The sequence below is a fragment of the Nanorana parkeri genome, unplaced genomic scaffold (genome assembly GCF_000935625.1).
Source record: "Nanorana parkeri isolate BGI_ZX_2015 unplaced genomic scaffold, ASM93562v1 scaffold7, whole genome shotgun sequence".
NCBI classification, from domain to species: Eukaryota; Metazoa; Chordata; class Amphibia; order Anura; family Dicroglossidae; genus Nanorana; species Nanorana parkeri.
In genome coordinates, this window is record NW_017306275.1 from 4,662,159 (window position 1) to 4,687,044 (window position 24,886).

General features: G+C 40.4%; 1 protein-coding gene across 3 annotated transcripts in view; it reads left to right on the forward strand.

The window, feature by feature from the left end:
* ANKRD12 (ankyrin repeat domain 12) overlaps positions 1 to 21,584 on the forward strand; it is a 97,778-nt gene extending 76,194 nt beyond the window's left edge. For 2 of the 3 annotated variants that reach the window (XM_018553604.1, XM_018553611.1), the window contains 8 exons: positions 1,236 to 1,436; positions 2,834 to 2,976; positions 5,533 to 5,680; positions 8,223 to 12,751; positions 14,810 to 14,908; positions 16,577 to 16,720; positions 19,259 to 19,354; positions 20,405 to 21,584. In XM_018553604.1, coding sequence (XP_018409106.1) covers positions 1,236 to 1,436; positions 2,834 to 2,976; positions 5,533 to 5,680; positions 8,223 to 12,751; positions 14,810 to 14,908; positions 16,577 to 16,720; positions 19,259 to 19,354; positions 20,405 to 20,590 — 5,546 coding nt within the window. In that variant the 3' untranslated portion in view covers positions 20,591 to 21,584. Of the gene's footprint in view, positions 1 to 1,235; positions 1,437 to 2,833; positions 2,977 to 5,532; positions 5,681 to 8,222; positions 12,752 to 14,809; positions 14,909 to 16,576; positions 16,721 to 17,316; positions 17,371 to 19,258; positions 19,355 to 20,404 lie in introns of all 3 variants that reach the window. The other variant, XM_018553597.1, reaches the window with a different exon arrangement.
* The last annotated feature ends 3,302 nt before the right edge of the window (positions 21,585 to 24,886 follow it).

The following is a 24,886-nucleotide window of genomic DNA, read 5'->3' on the forward strand; positions in this document are numbered from 1 at the left end:
GTATTTTGTAAGTTCATATCCAGCCAGCAGGTGTTACACTTGACTAATTTTCTACTTTTTCCCTGGCTCATTATCTCCTCTTTTGAAAGACACTTAGTAATAAAATAAAACTTACAGACATATGTAACTCCACCACCCACCCTTAACGTCCCCTCCCTTTAGAAAGCTCTGCATGGAAGATTCAATTACAGAAAGGAAGTCTGAAAGGAAACAGCTTCTGCTCTGCTCTTTCTTTAGACAACTCTTAATGCCCTGGGAATTGTGCATCCGGTATTAAATGGTAATTTGTAAACAATTTTTATATAGTTTAAAAATGGCCTAAACTGTCATTTTAAAAATATATAACATAATATACCTTAAAAATAACATTGACTTCAAACCATTATAGTTTTCCTTTATATGGAAGTTTAATTAAATATTATTTCTAATTATTTGCACAAAATCTTTAAAACTAAACATTTATTATACGGTGCATCCAAAGCTTGCCTTCACAGAGCATAGAGCCAGCATTGAGTTCTCCACCTGCTGGCTGCAAAAGATCAATCTGAAGTATTCCTATGCAATATTTCTTATTTACCTATAAAAAAAAAAGAATATACATCAAATATAGTGTGTGTGTGTGTGTGTGTGTGTGTGTGTGTGTGTGTGTGTGTGTCACATCTATCTATGTCAGAAAAGGGCCTGCTTCAGTAAGGCAGTGCCAGACAAGTGATTTTGCATGCCTTGGTTTCCTTAATTGAAATCTGGGGTGTGAAAATCGATTGCTCAACTCAAAGTCTCTGTATCCGCTCAGTTAGGAAATCATTTAGGAACTGTCTGCTTTCTGCTAGAAGTTTTGGGGGAAAATAATACTGTTGGCTATAAAGTAGACCGCTTTGTAGTGGGAAGAATTAAATAGATATAACTGTTGGGTTTTGTAGTAGCAAAATAGTTTGAAGTATATATTTTTTTCCCTGTTAACATGTACAGTAGCGGTCTTGCTCTGTGTGAACAGACGGACAGGGACCTTTTATAAATGACACCAGTCTCTGGTGAGAATAATTTATTTAATCCTTAGCCCCTGAGGATAGCTAAGATGTAGCTATCCTCCATGTCTTAAATACGGCGTTTTACTTGGAACATAGTTGCCAAACGAGCAGCAGTTCTCTGCTGCTTTAGAGAAGACTTTTTTTTTTCTATTTTTACCTGTCAGTTGCTTTTATTAGAATTGCTTCCATATGTTTTCTTATCCACAGATTCTACTCCAAATCATCCTTCACAAGCAACACCAACTCAGAAGAAAACCCCCACATCTTCCACAAGGCAAAAGGACAAGGTTAATAAGAGAAATGAACGCGGAGAAACTCCGCTACATATGGCGGCGATACGAGGAGACCTCAGTCAAGTCAAAGAGCTTATTCGTCTTGGTGCAAATGTTAATGTTAAAGATTTTGCAGGTAATCATGAAGAATTGCTAATAAAAAATAATATTCTTGATGTGAAATATGGTCCTTTTTGTTTTAGAGACCTTTGTTGCAACCCAACCCATCCTCCCATTGCTGCAGTAGGTCAGCAAAATGCGTGATTCATTCCACAACATATTTGTTGATGGAAATTGTACTGCTCTTCATCCTGGAGAATAATAGAGCTCCTACATGAGCTATTGTATTTGATTAGGTAGGTTTAGTCCATTGAAACAGTGCTAACAACAATGGTTTGAGGATACCTCCATGAGTGAAGAAATTAATTGTGTACTTTCTTGTATCAAGGTTTAAGACCCCCATTCACACTGAGCTACATAAAAAAAAAACGCTTTTTCAGCGCTGATTTGAGCTGAACGACATTGAGCTACAGTGCACATTGTGTCATGCTACGTAGCGCTTCTTTTAGCAGTCTTTCAAAGCCTATTGAGACCAAATCACACAAAACGCGCTGGAAAAATAGGTCATGTTCGAGCGACAAGCTTGAGCTACAATCTACAGGCGACATTGAGCTGTGAGATGTGAACATCTCCATTGAAATGCATTAGACAAGCTACATTGAGCGATTTTTTTTGAGCGGAAATGGCACTACAAATCGCTCAATGTGAATGGGGTCTTAGGCTAGGTTCACACCTAGGCGACTCCTGACAGCACAACAATCCGGCGGTCAGGAGTCGCCAAGGTGTGAACCAATCGCGCTGTGGGTGCCATTATTTTCTAATGGCATTCCAGTCGCGCCGGGCCGATCGCGCTGAAAAAGCTGCGCGTTGTGTGTCACAAAAAAGGTACTTGTCACCCCATTGAAATCAATGGGGCCGCGCGGCAATTGCTGTGTGCACTAGGACAGAGGACGCAGTCCTTTTTTTTTCTTTTAACCCCTTCATGACAGGCCTTTTTTCCATTTTTTGCACCCATGTTATATTCCACATTTTAGGCCTGAAAATTACTTAAAACCCCCAAACATTATATATTTTCTGAATGCCAAGACCCTATAGAATAAAATGGTGGTAGTTGCAAATTTTTATGTTGCGCAATATTAGCGCAGCTCCTTATTAAACACCTACATTTAGTGAAAAATGTAATTAAATGCCCCAAAACGTAACAAAATACCCATTTTTTTTTTATGAAATATAAAAGATGAGGTTACAACGAGTAAAACGATACCCAACATGCCCAGGTTACAAATTGCGTGCGTCCGTGAAACGGCGACTTTAATTGGTTCATGGTTCAAGTGTAACTGTTGTATACGGTTATTGTAAAGGGATGTTTATTGCTCATTGCTGATTCAAAAACTGCTTAGCATTAGAGATTAGTGTCCGGCATTTCCCAAAACAATGCCACTTGACCATTTTGTTCTTCAAATTGCTTTGCAGGTTGGACCCCTCTGCATGAGGCTTGCAATATGGGGTGTTATGAAGTTGCTAAGATTTTGGTTGCAGCAGGAGCTGATGTGAATACGCAGGGACTGGATGATGACACTCCTCTTCATGACGCAGCCAGCAGTGGTCACAGAGATGTAAGTGTTTCCAGATTCCAAAGGTTTAGTGTGGGACTTTTTTGGGGGGGTTCTTTTGTTGCAGTTTTTTTATTTCATTACCTTCAGTAACGATACATTTTAGTAGGTTTTCTTTTTTTTAAATGTATTAACTGTTTACAGGAATAGTAGCCAAAATATCTTCCGCTGTTTCTCTTCACTATCGAGTCACCTTAGTACAGTATGCCAAGGCAAGAGCAAGAAATTACAATTGTCACAGTTAATACTTTAAAGCAGTGGTTCTCAACCTGTGTAACCTCAGGACCCACATTTGTCTTTGGTCATTAAGTCGCGACCCAAGTTGCACTGCAATGGAATGCACAGAATTAGGGTACCGCGCATTCCAGTGCAGGCGTACAAGCTGTGGGTGGGAGGTGCGTTTGTGGTACCATTCAAATGAATGGCACCCAACATACCTCCCACACCAGAATGCACGGTAGGTGCAATTGCATGGTACAGTGCATTAAACGCACGGTACTATGCGATTATCGCACTGTACTAGTGTGAACGGGCCCTCAAAAATACACTGACACACACACACTCTCCAAAAAATATAAAAACAATATTTAAGGTCCACCCAGTCTCCCTACGTTACGAGAACTGGAGTGGATCCTCAGCCTGGGGTCCAGTGTGGGATGCTGAACTCTGACGGAGCTCCATCTATATGTGCATTTCTTGTACAGCTCCCTTGCGCTTCTGTCCCCTGAGATATCCAGAATTTGATGGCGTTCTTGCCAATGTGGGAAAGTAGCCTGGTGAGGAAAAATGTATTTTGGTCAATGGGATAAGTGACTGTGTCCTTGGGATATGCCTATTCTAGTAACAGCTACTGATATTATCTCTCAGATTATGTAGCAGGTTGTAGGTGTGGCTGAGAAGTAGCACAGTATTTCAGCCATGGAGAAGAAAAACCTTACAGCTGTGTTTTGTTCCTCGCTTGTATACGTTGAGCATCGCCATGTGCCATCCAAACTATGTGGGTGTGCAGCGCTCTACATATGCATTTTTTTTTTGTTTAAATAAAAGAGCATGGTCTGTTTCCTATGGGTAGCACTGCAGGGTTCGTGCATCCATTATGCTTTACACCCCATGGGAACATGCTCCATCTCCTTTTTCTGTTGTCCTCACAGCTGCACCCTCCTCCCTGCTTTCCTTCCGCAGAAGAGCGCCTCATGTTTACTGTCAGCAGAACTTGAAGGCTCCTATACATACATATATTCAGAGAATACACACATGTAGACATAGAGCCGAAGCACACAAACTCTTATTGTTTTGGTAAGTGTTATTAGACAAGCATGGTGGAATTACTATTCCTGCCCCTAATTGGCACAGATTTGTTTTCTTCTACATAATGTATTATTGTGTGCATGTAGGGGATTTCCCTACTGCAAGGTGGAGATGGGGTGTCATGAAATATGATGGCTTGGTGCAAAGTGTGGGAGATGGGGGCAAGATGGCTTGTCAATGATGGCTGCACAAGTATATTTCATTATTTAGTACAAGCCTTTGGAGAATATGCTTTCAGTTTGGCAGGCAAACATTTGGAAGTTATTTTAATCACCTGATTGCTCTATGCCTACAAGGGGGCACATCAGATGTTTCCTGTCTTGGTATCTTGCATTAAAGTAGTATGCATATAATAAATGCCTACAAAGGGAACCCTCTGGCAAACCTGCAGTGTTAATCCTTCACATATACAGTATGAACAGTGGAAAGTCATGGAAACATTTAGTCCTTGTTAATATAAACAAATCCTGTTAATATAAAGACTGTTCAGGTTGCAGTCCTTTTACATGCAGGGGTTACAGAAAGATAGTCACATGTACATGGAGTTATGCCTGAGGGTGTTTTTTTGGAAACACTATATAACAATGTTGCTGGTGTACTCACAAAGTGATCTTTGATAAACTGTGTGATAACTGCCATATAACTGGAGCATGTCTACTGCCACATTAGATTACTTGGCATGTGCAAATATTCTCCATGTTTGGTCTATTCAGCACTACTGTCACTCCTTACGTTTCAAAATATTTGCTAAAAACACTATTTACACTTGAGTATTAAGGGCTCCATTCACATATAGCTTTTGCGTTTCCCGCACAATTTTCCATGCAAAAGACCGTGCAGGATGAAAACGCTAAACACTCTAATGCGCACGGATGCCGCTCATTTGTGGCTATTAAATATCCATGAACGTGCGGAATCCGCTGTATTATCGCTCTTTCAATATTTTGGGGGCCACACAGCTTGTCGGTCCCCGCAATAGTCCAAACAATGCACATTAAAGTGTTTTAACGGCTCTGTGCGTATTCACACAGTAGAATACGCACGGACAGCCGCTCCAGTGTGAATGGAGCCTAAGGCATTACCTAGTCTATCATAAAAAATGATACAATTAAGTGACACACTATTATAAATCTGCTGAAAAAACACTTTTTTAGTGTTTGTCTAATGTATTCTATGAACTGAACAAAAACTTGATTGCTTCTCTTCTGGTTCTATAGGCAGGGTTCTAATATTTACATTTTATCATTGCAGATTGTAAAATTACTTCTCAGACATGGTGGCAATGCATTCCAGGCCAACAAACATGGCGCTCGTCCCATTGATGTGGCTGACTCAGAGGAACTAGAGCAGCTACTAAAGCAAGAAGTTCCCCTTTCTGATGATGAGGAGAGTTATACAGGTATGCTGGGATTGTTTTGTTTGTGTATTTTCTTGCGTTTTCCTGTTCTATTTTTAAAGAAAATAAATTTCAGTGTAGGGGCCATTGTGCCTAGATTAAGAAAATTAATGGAGGTTTTGCATTAGATAATTATTTGTATTTATTTTCTTTCTGCCTAACCAAAGGAGCAGTTAACTTAAAATTTTTAGCAGCAGACCAGAGTGGGCCTTTTAAGCTTTGTACATTTTCAACAGATATAACTTCTAGGTATTATTTCCCCAAAAGTATTGTTGCATTTTAACATTTTCATTGGCTGAATACTTTCCTCTCACAGATTTTAAACATCTATTGCATTGTATGCAAACAGATCTCTTTTTAGATTTTAATTTAATATAAGTCAAGGAATCTGGGCATTAAAGTACCGACTACTTTCTAAGCTGACTTGTCATTTGTTTTCAGGTTAAAACTAAAACATTTTTTCCCTGTTATTTCTACATGTATGTTGTTTATTGCTATAGTACCTTGTACAAGAAATGGATCTGAAATGGACATTTGCCTTGGTATGTGACTCTAAAGCAGCTTTCTGCGACTCATAACACAAGATAGGCTGCAATGTGTTCCTCTAGCTTTCCCTTCTCCCCCCTCATGATTGTATTAAATTGTATTGTTGCCAGTTGCAAGGCTAGCATGATATGAGCCTAGAGCAGTTGGTTCTCAACCTTTTTTAGCCCCTTGGTAACATTTGCCAAGTTGTGTTGACCCCCAACGGTAACATTTAGGGATGACGCGGCTGCTGCAGCGACATCTGGCGGCTTGGCGGGAGAACTGGCACTGCTGCGCTAGGAGAGGGCTGAGGAGGACTCTCACCTAGCACAGCAGAAATCACACAGCGACCCACAGGTTGAGAACCACTGCTGTAGATGAACAGTCATTGAGTAAATCCAACCTGGAAGAGGTGATTTACTAAAATGTTCTTCACTTTGCCCACTGTGTTTAATTTGCTTCCAGCAGCCAGTCATGTGCTGGCATTCTTTTTTTAATTTCCTTGTTCATGATTTAAGTTGAATGCAGGTTAATTGGACTCCTTTAGAAAAGTCGTCGTGCTATAATCAAAGTAATATCTGACGCTACTACTTTCAGCAACATTTTCCAACATAGCTGACATCCTATCTAGTTACCTTATACAAAAAAAAAGAGGTTGTCACCTTTTAAGCCTCCTTCAGCCTCACATGACAGCAACTATATGAAAATGTCAGCAATATCATTTTCTGTACACGAACTGCATCATTCACAGACAGGCTTGAGAATGTTATTATTAGCTGTTGTTTTATGTGAAGCCAGGTTTTGATTTAGGTTTACTAGTCATTTAAGTGGAATCAATGTCATCAGTTAGTCAGGTAAAACAATGTAAGGAAGTGGCGATGTGTATTTGCCCCTTTTATTGCTGTAGATGCTGAGGTCTCAGGCAGCTGATCAAAGCCCGCCGTACGCCATCAGAATAAAAAAAACAGCATAGGAATGCGTAACTAGATTACTATTGGCTATTTCACTTTGCAATAGCAACCTAGCTATTGCACGCACCCTCTGCTGCCAATCACTGGAAGAGACCTGATGGAGAACTTCAGGTCCCACTCTGCTCCCCCTATGATGTTTTGTTTTGGTTTTTCTTTTGACTGGCGGCCCCCGATATCAGAAAACAAAAAAACGATCGCAGGGAAAGGTTTACGCTGCTCGATCGAGCAGAGTAAACCTTTCCAGGAGAAAGTGTTTCTCTCCTGGGCGGCCGGGAGCCGCTATCTAAAGGCAGGAGACTCCCGGGCGATCCCCGGCAAATCGTCATTCCACCCCCGACGGGGTCGCGACCCACAGGTTGAGAATCGCTGGCCTAGAGCTTGATGGGTGTGAAGAAAAAAAAAATCACTAATACATGAATGTAGATGACATTCTGCCAGTAATGGAAACTTTTGGCATTCTCTAGAGACTGTTCTTACATTTTTTTTCCACAATACTTTTAATTGATTGTTACACTTCTTAGTAGGGCTGGTAATGATTAAAAAACATTTTGATTAATCGAACAGGAAATTTTTAATCGATTTAATTTCGATTAATTATAACGCACATACAGATCCAACTGCATTGGCCTATACACATACAGCACAGCAATATAGCACTCTTTAACAAAAAAAGTAGTATGAGATTAGCAAAAGGTAAAAAATGCTAATGAAGTGTGTATTGGTTTATGGATAGGTTATAATTATAAATATACATTAGACAGTCATATTTGCTTTGCCTTCTTCGCCCCTCTTATATCACTAGTAAGAGTTGTCTAAAAACAAGACTCACTAATTTTTAATGAGTGCATCTGGTTTCCAGGGCCCGTGTCATCTTAGCCCATGCTGTAGATGGAGCTTAGAGCTGCAATTTTAGTTCATGCCTAAATTATATATTTTTTTAAAATTTATTTTACACAAAATATTTAGTAATTGCTCATATGTGCCCCAATAATTAGTGGAAATGTGATTTTAATATGTACACTCTAATTAAATTTTGTTTTATTTCACAGACTCTGAGGAGCCCCAGTTTACTAACCTTTCCAGTGTAGATGAAAACTTAGATTCAGAGGGCGATAAGGAATCCCTGATAAATGAGACCAAGCATGCTACTACCAAAGGGACACCTTGCACTTCAGGACTTGATGAGTATGAATTTAAAGATGATGAAGAGGATGATGATGATGAAGATGATGACGACGACAACGACGATGATGATGAAGATGATAATGATGATGACGGCGATGGAGAAATTGGCAAGATGATACAGGACAAACATGTGATCAGGAATGAGATTAAGAAGGAGAGCACTGAAGGGACCGAGAGCTTCTTTGTAAAGAAAGATAAAATAGATTTTCCAAAACTGTATAAAAATAGAAAACCAAAACCATCCCGCTTATTATTCACAAGCTCTGACAGCTCTGATGATGATTTGCTTCCTGAAAAAGTTAGCCTTGCTTCTGAAAGCTTAAATTCTGATAACCGACACAGAAAAGACTACAGTGTTCTACACGAGCAAAAGGAGAAGGGCAAAGTCAAGAAAAAAGTGAAGAACCAAAGCAAAAACAAAGAGAACAAGGAATTAAAACAGGAAAAGGATAAGAAAGAAAATGTTAAAGTGGTCAACATAGTGATGAACTCTACTTTAGATTCTATAGAAAAATCTAGAGATGAAGATATGTTTAGGAAATCTCTGTGTACAAAAGATGAAGGGTCTTTACACTTGTTTCAGATTACTCCTGGCAAATCTCCCAAGCACACGTTCACTTTTGTTGATAAGCAGTCAACACCACTAAAACAAGATAACACTAAAATGTGCATTTCGCCACCTGGTGGATCCGAATCATCATTACAAACAGAGCTCTTCCACTACGATCAGAGCCCTGATTCCGAATATGCACTGGAAAGCTCAAGTACCACAATTTCCAAATACAAGGAAAAAAGTAAACATGCAAAAGACTTTTTTACAGAATATGGTGACCGGACTGCAAGTAAAAGCAAAGAAGATGACAAAAGCCCTTCCTTTGAAACGGCTGAGTTTGTTGCAAAGAAAGACAAGGAAGGCAAAGTAATAAAAAAGCACAAAGTAAAGCATAAAGATCGGGAAAAAGAGCAGAATAAAAAAGAACTAGATGTGGAAAAGGATAAAAGCAAACACAGAGATAATAAAAATACACAAAGAAACATCGAGTTTGACAGGGAATTCTGGAAGGAGAACTTTTTTAAAAGTGATGAAAATGATGAAGAGTTTTTAAACATGGATTCAAAAAACATGCCTCCAGAGAAAAAAGGCAAGTTGGAAAAAACACAAGCAAAAGAAGATAAAATAAAAGAGAACCATGACCACAAAGAAAACACTAAAGACCTTGAGGAGACGATAAAAAAAGAAAGGGATACCGTTCTTTTCCCAGAGAAGGAAGGTGATATTTTGTCAGGGAATGCACTTGTTAAGGATGAGTCAACAAACTTTGACAAGGAAACCGATACTGAAATTCTTGTTAAGGAAAGCAGGGAAAAGTCTGATAAGAGACTAGCACTTAAGGAAAAAGACTTTGATAAGATGGATAAAAAATGCACAGAGAAAGAGAAGAAATCAAAAGATCACAAAGCGGAAAAAGAGAAGATTGACATACATGACCACATAGAAAAATGCAAAACACATTTACAGACTGTACAGAAAGAAAACGATAAAATTCGAAATGTTTCAACCAGCAAAGAAAAGTCCAAAGACAAGCCTGAGAAGAAACTTGACAGGACTGAAAAGGATAAGCATATCAGTGAGCAGAAAATGTCTTCTGATAAGAAAATCAAACAAATAGAAAAAGATCTGGAATCAAGCAAATCTGATAAAGGAAAGCGCAAAGAGCGGGATTATCGAAAAAGGGAAAAATCTAAAGATGCTGAGTGTTTTACAGGAACAAGCATAAAGCACAGTCAGGAGGAACGGAAACCAAGTAGCACAGAAAACAAGGTATTGCATGAACGACTAGTTAGGGAAAAGTCCAAAGAGGAGCAGCAAAAAATGGTTGAATATAAAGAAAAAGACCGTAAAGACAAGGAAAAGGATATAGATAGATATAAAGAGCGAGACAAGCATAAAGACAAAACACAAACAAATATATTGAAAGTAAAACCTAAAGAAACTGAACCAGAAAAAGGTAAACCTAAATTACACCTACTCAAAGATGTCCGTCCAAAAGAGAAAAGATTAGTGAATGATGATCTCATGCAAACTAGTTTTGAGCGAATGCTGAGCTTGAAAGACCTTGAAATTGAACAGTGGCATAAAAAACATAAAGAAAAGATCAAGCAAAAAGAAAAGGAGAGGCTGAGACATCGAAACAGTACTGAATTGAGTAAACTAAAGGAAAAAGAAAAGCAGAGACATTCGGTCACACCATCTAAAAACAAAGAGTTGATGAGATCGAAAAGTTCCGAGATGTCAGACTCTGGTCCTAAAGATAAAATGTTAAAGGATGCCACGAGCTGTAGGTCACAGTCAGTTGATGGGAAAAATTTGGCACATCCTGGAAAGACACTTTTGATATTGGAAAACAATAGCCTAGCTAGGTCTCCACGGTCAGAGAGCGAAAAAACTGGTCTAAGTTCTCGATCAATATCAATGATTTCCGTTGCCAGTTCTGAAGACTCTTGTCATGCTACTGTGACCACACCAAGGCCTACTATTGAATATGATTCAGACTTTGCACTTGAAGGTTCAGATTCTCAAATGTCTTTCTCTCAGTCCCCTTTCTTATCCACTGCTAAATCACCAGCTGTTCATGACCGGGAGTTGGACACCCTTGCTGAGCTACCTGATCGTGTTAAGCAACCTGTGTCAAACAGACTTCTCCCAGGTTATCTCAGGTCAGTGTCTGTAGAGGATACTAAATTGGCAATCGGTGAATGCCGGCCAGTTGTAGAAGTTAGAAGATGCAGCATGCCAGCTGCTTTCGTAGAACAAATTAGGCCCTCGCCAACAATTTTAGAAAGCACTTTACAAGAAACCACATCAGCTGCTCCATCAGTGCCTAGCAGCTGCATGTCTCCAAAATTGGAAGAGAAAGATTTCCATGGTAGCTTTTCTAATTCACATCCAAGTAGTAAAAAATCCTTATCTTTTAGTAAGCATACTGGAGATTCAAATACATCAGTCCCAGAAACTCAACCCATTCCAGAGGTAACACCTGTTATAAATGGCACTGAACCAGCTAGTTGTCATATAGGGATGTCTTCACCTTTGGAATCTGAACTTGCAAAATCAGTTTGTTCAGAACAAGAGTCTGTTCCGTTTGCTGATGCTGACAGCAAAGCATCTCAGGATTTGCTCTCATGTAGACAAGAAAACACCAAAACAAGCCCACATGAACCATGTGTACTTCCCTCTCCTATATCATGTCCTATTGTTACAACTGAACCATCTCCAGATCTGCATAGTTCCCCAAAAACTGCACTGCTTGGTAGTTTGACACCCAACACTGAAATAGAAGAGCAAACTTGCACAAGTGCCAACTCAAGTAGTGTCATAGGAAATGAGGTAAAAGAAGATGAACCAAAGCCTCCTGAAACTGAAAAGACTGTGGTGTCCACTGCAACACCTCAAGAAAATGTTCACCCCGTTGACGAGTTAAAAATTGTCCTTTCAGACTATGTTGTGGAAAGAATGCAAAACACATCAGATGTGCAGGCACCTAACGTATCAAAGAAAAGCACACTAAGCTCAAGTCCAACAAAGGACAATATTCTGGTAGATAAACAAGAGGAGGACCAGTCTACATCTACAGACTGCAAACCTGTGCTAGAAAATCTTGCAGCACAATCGAGTGATGGAAAAGATGAGAGTGACTTGGAAAAGACAAATGAAATAGTAGAAACAATTAAAGAAAACACACAACATCAAGTCAGCCTTTCTGGTAACACAAAGGACACATTTTTGCGAAAATATGACTTCTGTTCATCTGAGAATCAAACTCCTTCAGCGCAAGAAGAGTTGCAGAAATTTAGCCAGACCATCAAGATGGAAGTAGAGGAAAATAGTGAAGTAAAAACTGAGCAGCAGGAAATTCCTCAGAGAATTACAAGAAATCGTGCTAACATGTTGGCCAACCAGAATAAACAGGTGCAGGCAACCTTCCCCCACACTTCAGAAAAGGACCCTGTTGAAAACTCCACATCACTGAGAGGGAGGATACGACTAACTGAAGAGGATGATGTACAAGTTCATCATCCACGTAAAAGAAAGATGCCACGTGTGCCTCAACCTGGTCTAGTCAATCCTTCCATACAGCAAGCAAAAGAAAAAACCCAGCAGTCTTTGGCTGCAGTTGTGGATTCTTTGAAACTAGAGGACATTCAGCCATATCAGTCTGAGAGGGCAAATCCTTATTTTGAATATCTTCACATAAGAAGAAAAGTAGAAGAGAGGCGAAAGATGCTGTGTAGTGTCATCCCTCAAGCACCACAGTACTATGATGAGTATGTGACCTTCAATGGCTCTTATCTTCTAGATGGGAATCCCTTCAGCAAGCTCTGCATACCCACAGTAAGTCAGCTACTCAATCTGCAACAAATCCATATGAATGTTATTTTGAGCTTAGTCATTAAAGCAGAACTCCATATGGCGGAAATTTATATTTCTATACTTCTCTGCTTGCTGCACAACTTTTATCTGAGGTTTTCTATCCTAGAACTGGAGAAAGAGGTCACAACAACATCCTTGGTCGTCTTCATCCTGCTTTGCACTTGCTGGTGGGGAAGAGGCAAAAGGAGTCACATGACTGCAGTAACAGCCACTCAGCAGTGTTTGACATTTTGCATATCTAAGATAATAGACAGTTGGAGGAATTCGTAAAAACTGGAGCAGACAGAATCTGGAGCAGTTGCCCAAAGTAACCAGCTTCTCTTTTCAGTTGGAGGATGAAACAGAGAAGCTGATCGGTTGCCATGGGCAGATTTTGTCTGCTCCAGTTTTTATGAATTACCCCACTGTGTATTAGCTTAGATGTGCAAAATGTCAATCTTTCGGTATCCAGTACTGAAATTGTTTTCCTGGTCGCCGAAACCTTGGGCCCAGATTATCTAACGAAGGAACACCGGCTTCACTTCCCTGGCGACACCGCAAGGCAGCTTGGCTACCTGACCAATCGTGAAGATGGGCAGTGGGTCATGATGTGCCACCTGGCTTCCTGATTGGCTAGGAAGCCAGTTCCACTTATTGCTGGGCAGCCTGGCTTCCTGATTGGTAGGGAAACCAGGCAGCCTAGCAATGTGTGAAGCTGGCTTCCTAGCCAATCAGGGAGGTGGGTCATAACCTGCTGCCCGGCTTCCTGATTGGCCGGGAAGCTGGCTCCATGCTCCCTCGCAGCACTGCCAGTGAGAGGGAGATCTCCCTCTGACCTGGAAGTTCCGGTATCTGGGGTAAGTATCTGAGCATTTGGGCGAGTACAAGATACTTGGTATCGGCACCGATATTTGGTATCGGTATTGGTGCATCCCTAATTATATATGTGTTTGTGGCCCAGATTACACTGCATAGCGTAAAACACTAGTATAGGTGGATATTGCAGCACACATTATCAGTATTCACAGAGATGCATTCACACATGGGGAGCAGCACAACAACTGTTAGTTGCAAACTGTGCACAGGGGGAAGGGGGGTCCATGCAAATAACCATTTCTCATCCAGGTGAAACAAAGTGCTATATTACATGTCTGTAGTATGGGCGCCAGTGCACATATATACTAGTTTGAAAACCAGACCATACCAGCCGCTGCAGAAGATTTTCTGAGTCCAATGATTCAGTGTGCTCACGGAGGTGCACATGGAAATGGGAACAAGCCCATATGTAAACGCGACCTGGGCTGCTGTGAAGCCACCCATGCACATTTACAGAATAAATGTGTGAAAACCTGCTGGCTGTGGCAGGGAAACAGCAGATTGAGCACTGTTTGTGCTTGTTCTGCTTAGGCAGGGGGAATGGGAGGCATTAGAGGTCCTATAGACAGCCTGTGTATACGGTTGACCTGCCAGGTGTCGTTTAAATTCGCCAGAGTGTACAACAGAATTTATTTTATTTTCCCCAGTCATCTTCCAGGACAGCCATCGAGATATAGGCTCCGCCTGCCTGCAACAGGAAACACATCAACCACATTAAATAAATAGACTCCTCCTTCCATCCCAAGTCAGTTTTTTTTGTGTTTCCGCCGGCTACACAGGGACATCGTAATGTTTGTTATTTTTTAGGGCTCATGTTTGTTTGCCTTTGGGCTGAGCCTTACCCTGCTAGGCATTGGGACCTACTCCAGGCTTACCTGCTGCAGTGCCTACAGGGATTCCCTTTCGGAGTTAGTAATATAGTACTGCATTGTTTTCAGCAGTCTCCAAGAAAAAACACTCTGAGCTTGCGTACATGGGTATTGCTTTTCCTGCTGCATTTCTTTGGGCACAGCTGGTCCTATTGAGCAGGTCAAATTATGTGTTTAGTATTCAAAAACAGCGCTGCTGAACGAAAAGTCTGTGTTGTACATGAAGGCTGCATGTTTTTATGTCTTTTAGACAGGTTTTACATCCTTATTTAGCTATAACATTGTTACTTTGCAGATTACACCACCTCCATCCCTCTCTGAACCTCTGAAAGAACTTTTTCGACAACAGGAAGTTGTACGGATGAAGCTGCGCTTACAGCACAGCATTGAAAGAGTAAGTGTTAACATAAATCTGAGTGCAAATGGTGATTATAAACATAATGAGCATTTAAATATATGCTGAGAAATGGTTTTACATTCATTTGTTGGGTGAAAAATCTAATAGTACATGTTCAATAATTAGAAAATTAACAAGTTTTAAGTGCGGTTTCCTGTGCACTGGGGTGGATTGGCAGCACATTCAAAAAAGATGTGCTGCCTTGAAGGAGAACTCTGGGCATAAATATTCCTAACCCTTGCAGTCGGGCTACTCCCACCCTGCAAGGGTTAAGTGCTTGTTTTAGGCTAAGGACAAAAATAAAAGGTATACTCACCTGAACCTCGCAGCCTGCTGGCTCCTAGTCCGGTCCCTTCTGCACTGCTATGGATCCAGTCTTTAGGGAAATTTAATGGTTTTAATTTTTTTTCCAAAGTTTTTATAGTTTAATTCTTTTTTTGTTGTTGTTGTTGTTTTTCCCCACAAAATGTTTATTAGTTTTACGAATAAACAGCAGACAAGTGTAAATGGAAATCGTTAGCTGTTGCAGCAGCCATAGCAGTAAGAAGTAAACATAATGAAGGTCACCTTATGCCAACAGAACATGGTGCAAAAAAACGCAGTATATATCATAAAGTAACAGTTGGCATCAGGAGGAGTAATCCGCAGAACCCCCTCGAGACCCTTAAAACTCATTCGACGGTTACTATGGTCTAGCGAATACCCTACTGTAATAATTTCAAGAAACATTCCTATAAACTTTCATAAAAGGAGAAAAAGACCCAGTCCACGGGTAGGGGAATCCCCCGAGATGGTTGTTTGTTTTTTGTAATATACAAAACATACCTAAAACACAATCTAGCTAGTCAGGACCAGAAACACGATTTTGTTTCATGCATTTGTAGCAGATTTTGTATATCAAATTCTAATAGGTTAGTCTACAGTACTTATCTCTATTTAGTAAGCTGTCACTTGCTTTTACATTCTAATATAAGAGTCTGGCATCACCAACAGTTTAATTTCTCCCAAGCGACATACTTTGAACATGGCGTCATGAGGGGGGTTAAATTAAAGAAAATTGACCCCTTAGGGTGAAAAACAATTGTACAACTCGGCTGCAGATTTTCATTGTAAGGGCTTATTTTTTATAATAGTGATAGTTTAAGTAGCAGTTGCCACAACGATCAGAAGCCTGAAACTATGTTTCAGCATAGAAACATTGTGCTAAAAGCTGGCACCGATTGCGATTTCCTACTCCTGATCTGTACAGCTGCTTAACAGTGGTAGAAAGTGCGGTTCACACCGCACTTTTATCACTGTCAGACATCCGATCGCTTTCAGTGTCTGTAAAAGCAGAATTCTTTCATTATTGGATGCCTCAATACTGAGGCATTCATTAAAGAAAGGTAACCGCTGATCTCCGCGCTTATAGGCATTCCAAATCCCTGAATAGCTGCTCACGTACATTGTATGTGAGCAGTCATTTGGGCACTTAGTGATGGGAGATGTACACTGTACATCCCTGTCACTAAGGGATTAAACATCATAAATGAGTTGTGTGAATATGTGAAAAGCATCTGATTCTTTTAATTTTTTTGAGGTGTAGTGAAGTTCCATTTTAACCAGTTGACATCCGCGGTGTTAAACCCCCTTCCATTGGTAACTAAAATCTTTTGCACATTTTAGGAGAAGCTCATTGTGTCTAATGAACAAGAAGTTTTGCGTGTCCACTACAGAGCGGCCAGGACATTGGCTAATCAATCGCTGCCATTTAGTGCCTGCACAGTATTATTAGACGCTGAAGTGTACAATGTTCCACAGGAGTCGCAGGTATTTCACTTTGTTACATTTTGTTGGATGATGTTCGTTTTCCTTACACAGACATTCTGATTTCTAAACAGTATGTTGTTCCTAGCAACCTATCAGGTTCTACAGTGTAGGTTATTAATTATTAATTTATTTTTTGTTTTCATTCAAACTGAAAAATAGAAACACTAGGGGGGTGTGGGGGGGTAATCTGGAGCAGATTTGCACTGCAATGAATCAGCTTCTCTCTCTTTGTTACCTGAGCAAACTGAAGAGAGATGCTGATTGGTCTGCTCCAGTTTTGATCAATTCCCCTCTATGTAGTTATTCATTTGTAATGCTAGAAGCGGAAGGATTCATAGCATGCTTGAACTAAACAGAAAAATACAAAATATTATAATGAAACATATGTACTACCGGTTATAATTATTGTTATAATTATTGCTATAATACATTTAAAGATGTTTAGAAATCAGACTACAGTTAAAGAAATAAAACACAATCAGTGAGGAACTTCTTTTTTTCTTCCAAGTTTTAAATAGCCATAGAATTAATTGTCATGAATAACAATGTTGTGTTGGGCCCACAAATTACTCTCCATCAATCTTTCTCCAAAATAGATAACCACAGGACAATTTGGCGTACGCGATGTGGATGAAAAAAGAAAAGTAAAGGTAACTCAGAAGAAAATAAACCTAGATGTGCTGTAAATAACCTGTCCTGTCCCTGTACCGGGCAATAACCTTGTTCCATTACTTACTGAACTAAAGGATTTTTGATGAACTCCTCTATGTTCTTTTTTGATCAGTTCTTAATTAAAGAACCTCAACAGAGTGTACAAAGATACATGCATTATATACATTGTTCCATATACAAGGTCTGCGTTGGGAAAATACAGGAGACACAAATATAACATGACAGACTGCTGACATGTGGTTTATCCTTCATACAAACTGCATCTGTCTTGGCCCTCTGTGTTCTTCTGATGCTTTGAGTGGACAGCTCTAGGAGATATTTCTGAAACCTTGTGCACAGGAAATCTGGATGTTTTTACCACTGGTCAGTGAGATCTTTTTCTTTGTATTATGTCAGCATGCTAGTAACATATTCCAAAACCCGCCCAGAGTTGGACATACACGGTTAGAATTTCAAAATAACAAAATCTATTTCGGAATATTTGTTTATCTTTCTATTCGCTGATATGGGTCAAATTGATGATCGATTTGGACCGCAATGACAAAAAATGTTGGCGCATGTTGGACATTTCTTTTCTATGAAATGAAATTCTAATAGTGAATGTGGTTTTTTATTAGAAAACTCTGTTCATTCCAAAATCGAATGTTAAAAGGAAATGAAAATCAAATGAACGACAATTGCCAAAGGTATTATTAAACATTCTGATGCCGCAGATGGAAAGGGGCAGGACACCTCTCCCCATGTGCAACGTCGGCCACACGAGCACCACGGGAGGACAAGACGCCGAGGCCTCTAGAACACACTGGAATGTAAGCCGGCCGACTCCCTACGTTCAGGGGCAGGAGGAGGTGTGGGGTTGTATTGAAGTCGGTGGCACTGCAGGCATGCCCCTCGCCCACAGTGTGATCGCACCCGGAACGCAGGCACATTAGTGCCTGCCTTCCGGTCCAGTGCGATCTGCAAAAATAGCGCTTGCAACATTTTTGCGGACTAATGTGCCTGGGTTCCGGGTGCAGGCGATCGCACTGTGGGCGCGGGGCCTGCCAGTGGTGCCATTGACTTCAGTGCACCGCCACGCTCCCCTCCTGCCCCTGAATGCAGGTGTTTTTTCGTTGGTAGATCTCATTGAGCTTGTCATTTGAAAAGTAGATCTCCAGATGAAAAATTGTGGGCGCCCCTGCCATAGAGACACTAAGGGGATGATTTGTAAATCAATAGTGTGGCCAGACAAAGTTTGTGCTTTACATATGTGTTCTCCAATTCACTTGCTTTAGGGCTCTTAAGGAAGTAAAGCCCCATATTTTTTAATGAAATGGGGGGTGGGGAGGATTTGACTTTATGTGATAAGACTCCCCTCCTGCCCCAGAGTGTTCTCTGTAGCATTATGCAGAGAACTCTCTGAAGAACACCACATGCTCTGCACTTTATGAATGCAAACTGCAGCCACATTGTCCAATAATTACTGATTATGGTGAGAATGGTATCCACCTTCTGTTATAAATAAGCCCATTGAAAACATACTGTAAATCCATTTGTGTACATGTGTACACCTTGTCACTTAGCGGCCATGTTTAAATAAAACACTCATGACTGGGCTTATGCATTAATCTCAACTGATCCTAAAGGAAATGTATAGATTTTGTTGTGTATTTTGTCAGGACTAAATAAAATGATGAAAAATGCGTTTCTTCTTTTTTGTCAGGTAAGTATTTTCATCATGTCAGCAGTATGCCATTCCATTGCTGATAACCTTATGCAAATGCGAGTTGTATGGTTGTGTAATGCTCTCGCTTCAATATGTAATGCCTTCACAATCTATAACCTGGAACAAATATGAAGATACTTTTTTTTTTTTTTCCTGTTAAGAGTGAAGATGGCAAGGCATCTGTGAGGGATAGATTCAATGCAAGGCAGTTTATGTCTTGGCTGCATGATGTCGATGACAAATTTGATAAATTGAAGGTATGTTTGGGTGCCTTTTTTCAGTATTCGTTTTATCTGCTTAAATAATAGTTTAAAGAGACACTAAACTCAGGAGTTATATCATAGAACTGCATTCAAGTACCTTAACTATTAATAAAAATGTATCCTATTTGTGTATCAGCTGTAGATTCTCAAATCATCTCTGAATTGGTGCTGACACTGTCCTTCCTTCTGGAGGGTGGCTACTTTTGTTCCCCATGGTCCCTGTGTGTGTTGTAAAGTAGACACCACTCCAAGCTTGCTCCCTTGAAGGACTACAATCTAATTTTTACTTTACTAATTTTTATGTAGATTGTAGTCCATCACAAGAGTGAGCTTGCAGCGATATTCAATATATGTATATATTTTGACCGCCTTAATGTAAGATTGTTCAAGGGTGGGTGAGGGTTAACAAGTCATTAGGCTCAATTCCTAAAGCTGTAACACAAGCATAAGAATTTACAATCCAGCTGTGTGACTGTCATTTTCAAATCTCATTGGACTCATCATTTGTGATATTACCTTTTTTTAGCAAAATACAACAGAGCCGGGTTTTTTTTACTGTACATTGTTTCACAGCTTAGTAGACATGCATGCCTCAGATAACTCTGTCCTTTGTCAGCAGCTGTGAATACCTTGTACATTTGTGCCTGTATGTTCGGCCTCGTTCACCTCTCCCTCTGAAAAGCAATCTACAGTGGATTGCTTTTCAAAGGATGGCAGAACAACGAACCGAGGCGATATTGCCACCTCCTGAATTACAGGGTTTGTATTGTATTCCCCGTGGGATTTCCTGTTGGAGTACCACATGACTGATTTACAAATAATATATGTCCCTTATTTGGATAATTGGATCCCTAACACTGTATTATTACCTACAGAATTATGCAAGAGAAGCAAGTAACATGAAAAGTTAGACCGTCAGGTTTCCAAATTGTTGCCACATGATTGTAGTATACTTTTGTAGATTTGTTTTGCACAGTGAGTATCACTACTTGTCTTGTACATTAAAAGAAGGTTCATTGTGTCACTTCTGTTCTTCTCCTGTAGACCTGTTTACTGATGAGGCAGCAGCATGAAGCAGCAGCACTGAATGCAGTTCAGAGATTAGAATGGCAGCTCAAACTACAAGAACTTGATCCAGCTACATACAAATCTGTCAGTATCTATGAGATCCAAGAATTCTACGTCCCACTTGTGGAGGTCAATGATGACTTTGAACTGACACCTATATGATGCTGTGGAACTCTGCACGTGCCACTTTAGGCTGTGTTTTTATAGGCTCCCCTTCTGTTGTTCTCACATTTGTGGAAGTGCACTGCTTCTAGGAGGAAAGAAATACAAAATGCACATAGCCTTCAGGTCTTTCAGGATCGTACAGTCTGGGATGTGCATAAAGGATTTGTGAAATCTATATTTACCTACAGAAAAGATTATTCGACTTTTACCAATATCATTTCACTTTTTGTGGGATCAGAGTTCCACTTTGAACTGGCAGCTCAGGAAGCTGCTTATAGTTAAACAGCTCTAGATCACATAATAGAGATTCGTCTATCATCTCTGTATGATAGTTTTGGTACTGGACTTTTGCACATCAATGCATTATAGTCCCACTGCAGAGCTAATCTGCTGAGTGCCATAGGGATAGCTACCTAAAAGTGCAATGCAGGAACACGGGTCACCCTTCCACCAAGTTTAAAGGGTTTGTGTTCCAATACATAACAAGGAGATGAAGTGTAATGCATCTTAAAAAAGAAAAGCTCTGAATGGATCAGATCTAAGGAAAATGTGTGAAATTCAAACAGATATAATATTGTCTTATTTTAAATAACTTATTTTCTATATATATTTGTATATAGTATTGTAATTAATGATCAAATCCTGTATAAAATAGATATTTTATGTGTAAACCTATGTCTGACGTTTTAATGGACCAAAGTTGTCTTTTTCTTCTTCTTTGTACGTGTTGTATTTGTCCAGTGTTCAGTAAGGCATGATCATGGCCTTGTACAGGTTTATGGATAAAAGGTATTGCATGCGTCACACTTCAACACGTCTACTGCACCAGACTCATTGCTATTTAACACTTAAACAGAATACAAGTTAGCCTGCTGAAGATAAAAATCTTTATCTTTCTCAGAATATTTTTTTGTTTTAAATCTTAAAAACCAACAAAAAAATAAATTCTTGTTAGACATCGGACTCAAATGAGCCTATTTTTAAAAGAAAAGAAAAACAGACTTTGAACGAAAAATTGTAAATGTTCTATTTTAATATTTACCTAAAATGTGTACATATCTATGTAAATATATTGTTTAATAAATTTTATTGGTCATGTTCAGAACGCATATGAACTAATTTGTAAGTAAATTTATTTGACAACTGAATAATTATTGGGTTTTTTTTATTTTAATTATTATTTTGAAATATTTAAGGGAAAGTTTCACTGCGATAAACGCTTCATTTAACCAGTTCAGAAAGTACTCCCCTGGTTATGGTAAGAAAGCCCAACCGCAGCCAAAACTTATGTTTGTATGAGGACAGGGTGGAGAAGGGATCGAGTCTTTGTTGAGCTTTTATTTGGGATGTGTGTGAGATTTCCCCTCACTTCTGTGGGGACACTGACTTTAAAATAAATAAATACGGTTAGTCTATTATTTATTTATTACAGATATTTATATCGCACTGAAAATTTACGCAGCACTTTACATCCTGCATATTCACATCATATTAGGTTATTATTTCTCTCTGCCCCCTTCATTTCTTGTCCTGCTGTCATGGGAACAGGAAGTGAGGTGAAATCTCTCCAAGTGGGGTCACATACAGCACTAAAAAGATGAGAAAATGATTTGGTTTATCCAAAACTAAAACAAAGGTTTTGACAGGCATTGGGCTTTAAGAGTAGTTTTCGTCACAAGTGATATTTAAGTTTTGCATGGATGCAAATGAGTCGGCGTTTATGGTCTTACAAGTACAAAACCAACGCTAGGCTGGAAAGGTTAATGCTGGTTCTGATAGAAAGGTGCATCACAGTTTGTTGCGTATGGTGCCCATGCTGACCTGTGTCTATGATGGTTGCACGTGAGCATCAGACCTGGACCAAGGAGCAATAGAAGAAGGTGGCCTGTTTGAGGAATCACGTTTTCTTTTACATCATGTAGATGGCCAGGTGCATGTGTGTTGCTTAGCTGGGCAAGCCAGAATGCACTATGGGAAGAAGGCAAGCTGGTGGAGGCAGTGTGATGCTTTGGGCAATGTTCTGAGAAACCTTGGGTCCTGCCATTCATGTGGCTGTTACTTTGACGCGTATCTAGACATTGTTGCTGACCAAGTACACCCCTTCATCGAAAATATTCTCTGATGGCAGTGGCCTCTTTCAGCAGAATAATGCGTCCTGCCACACTGCAAAAATGATTCAAGAATGGTTTGAGGAACACAACAATCCAATCAGGCTAGGGATGCACCGATACCGGTATTTTGGTACCGAGTACGAGTACCGATAAAAACATTTCCGGTACTCGCCAATACCAATTACCGAGTACCGTAAGTCCCATTCAGGAAGCCAGGTGGGGTGTAAAGACTCGCCACCCGGCTTCCCGATTAACAAGAAAGCCGTCCCATACGAATCCCCATAATAATAATCATCTGATCCAGCATGTCTCTGCAGCGCTCGGCTCTATGGCTTGTATGCTGCGGATCTCTGTCCCCTCTCACCTCGGCATATCCAGCCTGACGCGGCGCCCTGCTTTCTGATTGGCAGGGAGGCCGGCTCCATGCTCCCTCGTCATGAGATGACGAGGGAGCATGAAGCAGTCTTCCCGGCCAATCAGAATGCCGGGCGCTGTGTCATTACACGGCGCCCGGCTTCCTAATTGACCAGCTTCCTGACCAAACAGGAAGCACGCTGCCCGGCTTCCTGATTGGCCGGGAAGTCAGCTCCATGCTCTCTCATCACAAGTGACGAGAGAGCATGGAGCCGCTTCCCAGCCAATCAGGAAAATGGGCAGCGTGTAATGACGTGTTGCCCGGCTTCCTGATACATGAAGTATCGGGCTAGGCATTAGCACATTTGGGCGAGTACTCGTCCGATATCGATACTAGTATCGGTGCATCCCTAAATTAGGCATCTGTGAAAAACAAGTCTGATCCATATAGGCTCCACCTCGCAACTTACAGAACTTTTAAAGGATCTGCTACTGACGGCTTGGTGCCAGATACCACAGCATATCTTCAGAGGTAAGGTCTGTTTGTGGTGCCAAATGGGATAAGCATTCATTGTTTATTTTTGTTCATTCATGGGCTGCCTACCACCACTTAAAGTGCATAAACCTTTTTTTTAAATTGCATTGCACCACAACGCATAGTAATACGTTACAATGTGATGTGGTGCAATGCAATACACATGTGATAGCTAGGAGCGATGGGGTTCTATTCAGAAATAATGACACTGCATCAAACCTAACATTGCAACATGCTTTCTCGTGTGCTGCAGGTTATTGTGCAACATTGCACAATATCCCTCGTTGCAGAGATGCGAATGAGGGATTAGAGATTTTCCAGCAGGTTAGAAAATATCAGTCAGCAAACATGAGTGCTTCTAATGTTGGAGCTGGAGCTCCGGCAATGCTGTACTGAGCAGTCGGATTGTTGCAGGGTCAGGCGTTTTGTGGGCAGCTACAAGGTGCCTACAGACGGAACAGAACATTCACCCTATGCAGCCAGTTAGACTCGGATCAGGGAAGATTCAAATGTCTGTAGGCCTTCGCTGAAATGTCATGATTAATACTGGCTAAGAACTTGGGGGACACAAAGCCATGATAGCCAATCAGGTGCTCTCCCATAGGTACACTCATGACATTATTCAGTGTCTGGTTTATGCATGTACCACATTCAATCTTCTGATGGAGTGGTAGGCAACCTTAGCACTCCAGCTGTGATGAAAGCTGAAAGTGATGCCTTTGGCTGTAAGCCTTGCAGTGCCTCATGGGACTTGTAGTTCCACAACATCTGAAGTGTCCAGGTTGCACACAGCCTGCAGGTGCTTTATGATCACAAAGACTTATGAAGGGAGTTGGCTAAGCATACATTATCTGGTGACACTAGGTCAATAACATGTCAATAACAGGTGGGCACATCACCACGAATGTTCTGCCACTGTCTTCTCTAATCCATGAGCAGCTTAATATTAATCTTATATTTGAGACTTGAGCTTGCGCTGCATATCAAACTTAAAAAGATCTGAAGGACAATATGGGGTCTGTTTATACATTTTTGTTCACACAACTTTCACCCTGGATAATCCCATCAACGTGTGTGAATCTTGGGTAAAAACATTTCCAAATAGACCTTTATGTCATCTAAGCTGAAGTGGCTGTTCAGTTTTTATTCTAAGTATGTGAATAGCAGACAACTATAGTATCTCACAGGAAGCATGCCACCTAATATAGCACCTGGTTCAGTGATCTTCTCCTCTAGCATTTCAATCAGCCGTGTGTAATTGTTTGTGTGTAATTGAAAAGCTAAACTGTAATT